At 44.1% G+C, this 10997-nt stretch overlaps 1 protein-coding gene across 1 annotated transcript in view; it reads right to left on the minus strand.

Annotated features, from left to right (window-relative positions):
- Positions 1-5415: 5415 nt before the first annotated feature.
- Positions 5416-10997, minus strand: part of TBX18 (T-box transcription factor 18) — a 47215-nt gene continuing 41633 nt past the window's right edge. The window contains exon 8 of the mRNA XM_016955953.3: positions 5416-5756. Within this exon, the coding sequence (XP_016811442.3) occupies positions 5689-5756 (68 nt within the window). The 3' untranslated portion in view covers positions 5416-5688. The remainder of the gene's footprint in view (positions 5757-10997) is intronic.

Genomic DNA, 10997 nt, shown 5'->3' on the forward strand with positions numbered 1-10997 from the left:
ACCCAAAGGGGGTTGCCACTCCCTGCTCGAATACCTGGGTTTGTATCCCGATCATTGACCCTCCCCCTGTGCTCTCAGGTGATATATGATTTGACTATTTCTTTACCTCCTGCTTTTAGCCTAATTTGTATTTTAGTGAGCCATCTTTACTACCTGATTGGTCATGTGTGAGCTGAGTTACAAGCCCCGTGTTTAAAGGTGGGAGCAGTCACCTTCCCAAGCTAGGCTTAGGAAGTCTTAGTTGGCCTAGGAAATCCAGCTAGTCCTGTCTCTCAGTACCCCCTCTCAACAGGGAAACCCAAGTGTTGTTGGGGAGGTTGGCCAACAACGGCTTTAACTGCTTCCTGCTGAATTGGGGTGTAGTAGGGGTTGTGCAGTTGAGATTTCCTCAGGAGGGATGCCTTCGATGTCATCAACATTGGAGCATGGGCTAGCAGGCCCGTCCAGGGGTCCGCAGTAGATCTTAGTCATGGACTGCATCTGGGGCTCCAATTGAAGAACCATTTGTAGTTTTACAGCTTTGATTCTGGAAGACACAAACTTAACAAGGAGGTTAAAGATACAGGGATTGAAATGTATGGCCTGAAGTGCAGGGGCATATGGGTGTGGGCGGTGAAAGTGGAGTGTGCTTTAGAAAAACTCCTATACTATGGGGTATCAATGTTTCCGGGAAGCCGCATTCTCCATAGAAGCTCTTGGTAAGGGGAGCTACTGGTAGTGCAGTGGCATGGAGAAGGTGCAGTGAGTATGAAAGGGGATAAGAGAACAGTAAAAAGAAAAATATGGCAAGGGAGGGCCATGGGGATCTATGATTCTAGTTACTTTCCTCACAGTTGTCACTTGAAGAGCAGGCACAGATCCTCCAGAGGTTCACAGGAATAGTTAGCGTTGTTTTCTGGATTTTTGGGTTCCTTTGGCAGTATCCAGGGTTTGACTCGAGTGTGATGTATGCAAAACTCCACTCCAGCCACTTTAACTGTGGTTGGGGTAGATAAAAATGACTGGGTAGGGTCCTTCCCAGGATGTATCTAGGGATGGGGAATTAGAGAGAACGGACTTGACTAATACCATGTCACTAGGGTGGAATAGTTCCTTTCCCTCCTCTCGGGGACAGGTTCCCTGTGATGTTTTAAGAACTTGTTGATATTTGGCTAAGGAGGTGATGTCTGCAACTAAGTTGGCCATCTCTCAGTCAAGCACAAGGTCATTGGTTAGGAAGGGCCGTCCATATAGCATCTCGTATGGGCTAAGTCCTGCTTTTTGGGGAGAGTTATGGATTCTTAGTAAGGTTATAGGCAACAGAGCAGGCCATGCAATGTGGGTTTCTTGGGTTAGCTTTTTTAGATGTTTGAGTGTTTCATTCATTTTCTTGACTTTTCTGGAGGATTGTGGCCTCCAGGCACAGTGTAAGTGATATTGTATGCCTAACACCTGGGATACTCCCTGGGTTACTGCAGCCTTGAAAGCGGGGCCATTGTCACCCTGTAATCCTGGGGGAAGTCCAAATCTGGGAATTATTTCATTAGTGCCTTTATTACCTCTTGGGCCTTTTCTGTCCTACAAGGAAAAGACTCCACCCAACCAGTGAAAGTATCTGCCCAGACTAGTAGATACTGAAATCCCTGACATTTGGGCATGTGGGTAAAATCTAGTTGCCAGTCTTCCCCTGGGTAATGGCCTGTTCTTTGTTCTCCTGAAGGAGCATGGCGATAAGGCAGGGGATTATTTCTTTGGCATGCTTCACGGGCCCTATCTGCTTGATAGTTTTGAAAAGGCCTGGTCCAGTAAATAATGATTTGGCCATCTGATGGGTGCTATCAATGCCTAAGTGAAAGGTCTGGTGAAGGGTTTTAAGAAATTTCCACTGGTTAGCTGCAGGCAAAAATATTTTTCCTTCTTTGGTGGCTAGCCATCCTGAGGGGAGGAAACTATGTCCTCGTGAGGGTCCCCATTCTATTTCTTCTGCTGAGTACTGGGGCTTGGTTTCCTGGAGGAGATTACCTCATACTAGGGGTCCTTCTATAAGCATTTTGAATGGAGGGTCCCAACTTGCAGCTCTTTTGGCTTCAATATCTGCTTGGCGGTTCCCTTCTATTTTCCTTTCTGATGACCCCAGTAGTGTAAGACTGCCACCTCTTTAGGTTCCTGTACAGCCAATAATAATCTCCTAATGGCTTCCTGATGTCTGATAGGTGTTTCCTCAGAAGTTAGGAATTCCCTTTCTCTCCATATTGCTGTGTGGGCATGGAGGACTAGGTAAGCATACTTAAGAGTCTGTATATATATTTGCCCTTTTCCCTTCTCCTAATTCTAGTGCCCGAGTGAGGGCTATTAGTTCTGCCAGCTGAGCGCTAGTTCGTGGAGTGAGGGGATTACTTTCAAGTATTCCATTATCACTGACCACTGCATATCCCACCTTTCAAAGTCCTTTTTCTACAAAGGAGCTTCCATCAGTATACAAGCTGAGTTTGGGATCAGTCAAGGGAACCTCTAGAAAGTCCCCTTGAGCAGCATAGGTTTGCGCATTTACTTCTTGACAGTTATGTTCTATCTTTTCTTCATTATCTGGAAGAAATGCAGCTGGATTAAGAGTTGCACAAGTGTACAGTCACAGCACTGACCCTTCAAGTAATACAGCCTGATATTTAAGCAAACGGTTGTCTGACAGCCACAAGTCTCCTTTAGCAGTGAGTATGCCGTTCACATCATGAGATGTCCACACAATAAGATCTCTTCCCTGTATTATCTTAACTGCTTCAGATACTAAGACTGCTACTGTTGCCACTACCCATAAACAATGAGGCCAACCCTTTGCCACTACATCAATTTCCTTACTAAGGTATGCCACAGGTTGCAAGCTGGTTCCTTGGACCTGTATAAGGACTCCTAGAGTTATTCCTGTTTTTTTCTGTGACATATAAAGAAAAGTCTTGCCCTGTTGGCAAGCTTAACACTGGGGCTTGGGTTCAGGCCTTCTTTAGGGCCTGAAAGCCACTTCTGTTTCAGGTGTCCATTCTACTAAATGGGTATCAGCTTTCTGAGTTTCCTTAATTAGTGTGTATAATGGCCTGGCTATTTCACCGTACCTGGGAATCCATATTTGGCAGAAGCCTGTTATGCCAAGGAACCCCCTTAATTGCTTCAGGGTTTTGGGATGAGGATAAGCCAGGATAGACTGGATACATTCCTCACTGAGGGTACTGGTGCCTTTGGATAGTTGTAGCCCTAAGTATTTATGTAAGCAGAGCTGAGCCTTTGGTTTGGAAAACTTGTAGCCACAAGTGGTGAGGAAGTTTAAAAGCGCTTGGGTGGCTTGATGGCACAAGGTTTCTGAAGGGGCAGCTAGAAGTAAGTCATCCACATACCGAAGGACATGAGTGTCCAAGTATGAGAACTGGCTCAAGTCTTGGGCTAATGCCTGGCCAAATAGATGGGGGCTATCCCTGAACCCTTGGGGTAAAACAGTCCAGGTGAGTTGAGACGTTGGGTTCGAAGGATCTTCAAAGGCAAACAAGAATTGAGAGTCAGGATGTACAGGGGTGCAAAAAAAGGCATCCTTAAGGTCCAGGACTGTAAACCACTCTGCTTCCTCTGGTATTTGGGAAAGCAGAGCATAAGGGTTAGGTACAGCTAGGTATAGAGGGACAATGGCCTCATTGATAATCCTGAGATCTTGCACTAACCTCCATTGTCCGTTGGGTTTCTGTACTCCTAAAATTGGAGTATTGCAGGGGCTATTGCATGGTTTTACTAGGCCTTGGGCTTTTAGGTCCTTAACAATCTTTTGCAGTCCTTGTTGGGCCTCGGGTCTGAGGGGGTACTGCCTTTGGTAGGGAAAGGAGGCAGAATCCTTTAGTTGAACTTGAACAGGACGGGCATTCTTTGCTCATCCTTATTGTCCTTCTGTTGCCCAGACTTCAGGATTAATTCCTTCCTCAAGTAGGGGACAACAAACAGATGTTCCTTCTCCTATGTTCAGGTGTATAATGGACCCTGCTTTTGCTGGAATGTCTCTCCCTAACAAAGGAGTGGGGCTTTCAGGCATAATTAGAAAGGCATGTGAAAAGAGTAAAGGTCCCCAGTCACAACTCAGTGGTTGGGAGAAGTATCTAGTGACTGCCTGTCCTAGGACACCTTGGATAGTGACAGATCTGGAGGATAGTTGTCTGGGACGGGAGAGTAAGACTGAGAAGCCTGCACCAGTGTCCAGAAGACAGTAAACCTCCTGGTCCTCAATGGTCAAGCATACCTGGGGCTCTGTGAGGGTGATGGCATGGGGTGGCGCTTGCCCTGGGCACCCTCAGTCTTGCTGCTGGATCATCTGGTTAGTGGCTTCTGATTCAGAGGACCTTCATCCCCTGGGGCAGTGGGCCTTCCACTGATTCCCTTGACATAAGGGGCATGGACGAGGGGGCAGCTTATTCCTATTTGGATGATCTTTTTTAAAGTGTCCTTGTAGACCGCACTGGAAATAAGCCCTATTAGGCATTTGATTTGCCCAGCCTTTCCATGTTCCAGAGCCTCCAAAGTCTGCTTGCCTGAGAGCCATGACTAAAGCAGTGGCCTTTTTCTTATACTATTTGTCCCATTCTGCCTGCTCCTCCTGATCTCTCTGATAAAAAACTGAGGTTGCCAAGTTCAATAGGGTTTCTAAGTTTTGCTCCGGGCCTAAGGTGGACTTTTGTTTTTTTTCTAATATCTGCAGCTGACTGAGTGATAAACTTATCCTTTAAGATTATTTGGCCTTCCATAGAGTCAGGTAACAGAGAGGTATGCTTCCTCAATGCTCCCTTAGTCTCTCCAGAAAGGCAGTAGGATTTTCTTCATTTCCCTCTATTACAGTGGACATCATTGAATAATTTATAGGCTTCTTCCTAGTTTTTCTTAGTCCTTCTAGCATGCAAGTTAGCAAATGTCTGCAGCACCAATCTCCATGTTCTGATTCTGTGTCCCAGTGAGGGTCTACACTGGGAACTGCCTGCTGGCCTGTGGGGAATTGTTCTCCTTCCTCTGTTGCAATCCTATCATTGACCTGACTGAGATACCAGAGCTCGCCAAACTCTCAGGCTGCAGTTATGGCGGCACTTCTCTTATTTGGGGCTAGTGTCTAATTTAGCAGTAACATATCTCTCCATGTCAGATCAAAGGATTGTCCTAACCCTTGTAAAACATCAATATAGCCATCAGGGTTATCTGAGAATTTACCTAGGTCTATTTTAATTTGTTTCAAGTCTTAGAGGGAAAAAGTTGCATGCACTCTGACTGGGCCGAATTCTCCTCCCACCACTTGGATGGGGCATAATCAGGGAATATTGGCACTCTTGGGTTCATTGTTTACCCCTTTGTCTATCTCTTTTTGGACCATTTGGGTTGAAGGGGGGGGGGTCCTTATTAGTTGGAGAAGGAGCCGGGGGAACACCGGGGCAGGGGGGCAGACTCTGAGGGCTTCCTGTAGGGCATAAATTTACACTTTTTACATAATTGCGAGTTGTCTCTTAATGAAAAAAAGGTTGTACATATGGCACTTCACTCCATTTGCCCTCCTTTCTACAAAAGAAGTCTAGCTGTAAGATGGTGTTATAATGTATACTTCCCTCAGGGGGCCAGCTTTCTCCCCCTTGAAGAGCATATTGTAGCCAGGCGGTAATGCAGAAGAATATAAGTCATTTCTTTCTTAGCGTCTGAGGGTCAAATTGGTCCCAATTCTCCAGAATACATCTTAGGGGCATTTTTGCCTTGGGGGGAATGTTTCCCATCTGAAAAAAGAACATAGGGATGCCAGCACCCCTAGTTATTTTCTGATGAGCATTAGTCCTAGAGCGTCCTGTATGGTCCTAATGCTTACTCCTTTCCAGGGTGTGTAACCAACCATGGACCTCTGCTTATCAGATTAGTTATGCTCACCGATGTAGCAGTTCTGCACCTGTTTTCCCACCTCTATTGACCACAGAGAAAGGGTTCTGGGCTGCTGGATTCTTGTGGTCCTTTACCAGCATGCCCAAAATATTGGCAATAGCCTTTGCTCTCAGGGTGAGTTCTAGAGCTGGGCTGGGTTCCTGAGTATTTCGTAACAACCCAGTTGCCCCATCAAGATGCATTCCCATAAACAACAGTTCTTATGCAAATTCATTTCAGAGAGGGTGTAGGTAATCTTCTGAGTCAGGATTGAGATAGAGTTTTTTTTGAAGATGATAACCATTTTTTCCAAAGCAAACTTCCTTTATGTGTGTGGACTAAACTGTCTAAGGCCACAAGATTAGAAATTAGGATAATACAGGTTACACTGTGAACTTTTAGCAAAATTTACTTTTGTTGAAAACCTTGTAAGTCTGGAATTTCAATTATCCTTTGTTATTAATAAGACCTTGTTTAGTCTAAATTAACTTAGAATTGGTATAGATGGTTCCTTTCTGGTTCTGTATTTTAAGGCTTGGCTGAGTGCCAACAGCTCCCACGTTTGAGCAGACCAATTATTAGGCAATTTTCCTAACTCTGCTTCTACAAGAGTTTCCCTATCAATATCTGAATACACATTGTGGTTTTTTTCCCCTCAATCACGCGAGAGGAACCATCTATTGTCCTGTCCTGAAGGGGGTTCCTCCTAGGTTTGTTTCGACCTTTGTATGGTAATTAAGATTTAGATCACCTGTTATGAAATCTGCTGGGTTAAAGGAATTATCAGTGGTTAGTGTTAAATCACCTTTTTCTAACAGAATAGCCCCATACTTTAAGATTTTTGAGTTAGTAAGCTACCTTTTTGCTTTTTTTGACTTAGGATAGTTCTGAACTGGTGAGGTGTGCTCACAATGAGGTTTCCTCTAAAAGTTATTTTTCTACTTTCTTCTGTTAGCAAAGCAGTTACTGCTACAGATTGAATGCATTTGGGCCATCCGTGGGTTACTGGGTTAAGGATTTTTGATACGAAGGCTACTGGTTGTCAGTGGTCTCAGTGATTCAGGCTATGACCTTGTTTGGTATTGGAGTATTATAGGGTCCCAGAGAAGATCTTCAATTACCAATTATAGGTTTTAAATTTACCCTGGCTTTTAAAGGAATAGGGCACACTGTTTTTTTCTTTACTACTTCTCTCTCTGCCTTTCTCTTTCCCCTCTCTCTCTCTTTCCTCTCTCTCGTTCCTCTCTCTCTTGTTCCTCTCTCTCTCTCTCCTTCCTCTCTCTCTCTCTCCCCTCCCTTTCCTCTCTCTCTCTCTTTTTGTAGATGGATTTTGGGAAAACAGCAGGAGGATGTTTGCTCATTGCCCCCATTTGCCACTGTAGGAATATGTGCCTCCCTTAAATTTACTCAATTCGTTTTCATCCTAATCTATTATGTTGTTGTAGACCCAGTTCCAGTTATTAAAGTACTGGGTCATCAGTTCTAAGGCCCTGGCCAAGGAGCCAAGGCTTGGAGATTGTATTGCCAGGGTGGGGGAGGGGAGGGGATGTTAAGCTGGGTAGAAATGGGGGAGGAGAGCATCTTACACAATGAGAGAACAATCCTCCTAGCCATTTACAAACTTGGGGCCCTGAAAAGGTGGTGGGGAATGGGTCTCACATAACTGCCCATTCAAGAGCTGTATACCTAAATTGGGAGGGACACCAGGGGCAAGACTCCCTGGGTTCATGGCCTAGTTGCCCAAGGACACAGTGTTGAGCTTCCTTAGATCCCTTTGGAGATACAACTTGCTCTAATACTTGGGAGAGGAATTGAAAGTCTTTAGCATTAGTACCTAGGAGGCAGGGATTGGAGGAAGTAGATTCAAAGGTAAGGAGAATTTTGGGGCTACACTTTCAAGAAAGTCATGGTCGGGACCCAGGAGGTAAGGGTCAGAAGGAGAGGTAGGGGCGCACGCATGGGCGACTGAGTAGAGACTTCTGGCTGCACCATGATGTTGGCCAATGCCGGGAGTTCGGGACTACAGCTTTCTGCCTCTAGTAGGCCCTCAGCTTCCCCAGGAAAATTGTGAAAGCGGAAGCTGCTTCCAGGCAGACCAATGCTCCCAACCCAGAAGGGTTGGGGGTTGTTAGAAAGCATTTTCCCAGGAAGCCTCACACCTGAGTCTTAAGTCCAGCAGCCATGCCAATTGTTTTTAACTGGCCGAGAGGTGCCTGGTATTTTCTTCAATTCTAAGGAAGGATAGGAAAGAACAGCAAGGGAAAGTGGTCCAATATTACTCACCACTTTGGAGAATCCCCATACGAGGCCACCAAATGTTACCCGGTGGGTCTTTGTTCTTAGAGTTCCCAAGATGGGGCGGCAAGCCTTTTGTTCTCTGACCTGGGGTTCTTGGCCTCATGGATTCCAAGGAATGGAATCTTTAGCCATGAGGAGAGTGTTATAGCTCTATTAGAAGCCATGGGTCATGGAAGAGAACCATGGAACCCAGCGACTAGTGTTCAGCTCATTTAGGATGAACCTGGGCACTTAGCCATGCAGGAACAATGGCAAGCCTCTAGCCAAATGGGAGCATCAGTGGGTGCCTCGCTGAATCAGAAATGCAGCAGACACTCTGCCAGATCCAGAGGGGTGGAAGTCAACGGTGGGTCTGTGATGGCAGCGAACAGCAGTGGTGGATGGTGAGTGAAAGCTCAGCTCGAGCCAGAACAAACATGGACCAGAAGAGTGTGTAGTTGCAAGATTTAACAGAGTGAAAACAGAGCTCCACACAATCGGAGGGGACCCAAAGGGGGTTGCCGCTCCCTGCTTGAATGCCTGGGTTTATATCCCAATCATTGTCCCTCCCCCTGTGCTCTCAGGCAATATGATTTGACTATTTCTTTACCTCCTGCTTTTAGCCTAATTTGTACTTTAGTGAGCCCTCTTTACCACCTGATTGGTTGGGTGTGAGCTAAGTCACAAGCCCCATGTTTAAAGGTAGGGCTATTGCCTTCCCCAGCTAGGCTTAGGAATTCTTAGTTGGCCTAGGAAATCCAGCTAGTCCTGTCTCTCAGTGTGATCTTTGCTCACTGCACCCTCTGCCTTCCAGATTCAACCAATTTTCCTGCCTCAGCCTCCAAGGTAGCTAGGACTACAGGCACACATGACCACACCCAGATAATTTTTTGTATTTTAATAGAGACAGAGTTTCACCATGTTGCCTAGGCTGGTCTCGAACTCCTAAGCTCAGGCAATCCACCTGCCTTGGCCTCCCAAAGTGCTAGGATTAGAGGCATGAGCCACTGTGCCCAGCCTCAGGCTATGTAATTTTTAAATAATTTCAAAAATCTTCCAAATAGGAATGCTTTTCAGAGTTGATGGCATCTTACAATCACTGTAGGGCAGGCAGCATGCTTGTTCAATTTTAATCACTTTCATTGAGTTCTTTGCACTGCTGGTACAGCAAGGATTGAATTTACCAAATAAAATGTCTTCAACGAGGTTACATAGCAGCATTGAAACAAAAGACTACTGTGCACATAAGGCTTAGAAAGAAAAAGGTGGGGCATAAACGTGACATTAATGAAGGTCACAGAAGGAATGGTGTCAATTCCACATCTTCTTACAGCAACAATAAAGCACTTTATGGAACCAAACTAGTAGAAATCAACTTAGAGTTTGTTTGAGACATAGGCAAAAGGATAGACTATTGCATGCCAAACAATGCAATGGAAAGCAGAAGACTTCAAAGTAATGAGGGACTGATGTGACTGATGACATGCTGCACAGGACTATGGATAAGGCATTGTATCAAGTTTAATTGGCATCATGTTTTCTTCCTGGTTCAATAACTAATGACACATCTTAGATTTTAAAAAGTTAAATATATAAGTAAACAGGTAAATGGAGACTTGTGAAAGAGTTTGTGCTCTCAGTTTTTTGGGGGGCTACAGTGATCCATTTATAAGGGACTTAATTTTCTTTTGGTAAATAACAAGTTGTCTCCTGCTCTCCTTTCTAACATAGGGAATGTTTGGATAAAGTTTACATATCTTCTTATATACTTTTTCAAATGATTGTTTTAAGATATGTACCGCCTGTATCTAAAATAAAAGCTGAAAATGAAAAAAAAAAATATATGAATCATTTGGTCTCTTACAGGTGAGCAACACTTACGTACAGAAATAATGGAATTTTCCTGTGTCTTGTTACCTACAAATAAAATCAAATGATTTCCCCTTCTTACTTACTTATGATCTAATAGAAATGACTATCGAGATTTACTACAGAATGTTGATAGCCTGTTTTGATTGCCAGGAGAATTAAATGCTAGTTAGGTGAGGATCAAATACATACCACTTGCATTTGTGTATCAGGCTTCTGTTTTTAATGCCATACTTTGGCAGTCACACAAGAAACATTTCCCATGCTTTCTTAGTAAAGCAATATCACAAATACACTTGGCTTGCAAAAATGAGGGACTCAAGAAAATACTGTTACTCATATTATATTAGAGGCAGCAATACAATGTGTCCAGGATGGAAGTGTACATTTTTATGTCTTCTGTTTAGAATCAAGACCTAGAAAGTGTTTCTTCCATCAATCACGTTCTCCCTAGCATTTGTTCTCATAGCACCATCAATGCCCTTTTCACGAACACTTACACTGTGGTAAGTTTACATTTATTTGAGTTATTATTTGATTACTGTTTCTTCCACTAGATTTTATACTGTATGTGTGCAGAGAAGTTCTACATCGTGTTCACTACAATACTCCTGATCTCTAGAATGATACCTGATTCACAGTTGATGTTCAATAAATATTTGTTAAAGATTGAAAATATTAATAGGCAGATAATTGTGCAACTGACTTTCAGAAAGCCATGAGGATTATTTTAAGTCTGTCTTACTAAAATTAGCACAGTGCTTTGATTGCACCAGCATCTTAACCATTTTAAGTGTACAGTGCTATTGAATTAAGTGCTTTCATATTGATGTGCAGCTATCACCACCATCCATCTCCAGAACTTTCTCATCTTCCCAAACTCAAACTCTGTACTCATTATACACTTACTCCCAGTTCCCCTCTCCTTCCAACCCCTGACCACCACCATTCTACTT

This window comes from Pan troglodytes, chromosome 5 (assembly GCF_028858775.2).
Source record: "Pan troglodytes isolate AG18354 chromosome 5, NHGRI_mPanTro3-v2.0_pri, whole genome shotgun sequence".
In the NCBI taxonomy this organism is placed as follows: Eukaryota; Metazoa; Chordata; class Mammalia; order Primates; family Hominidae; genus Pan; species Pan troglodytes.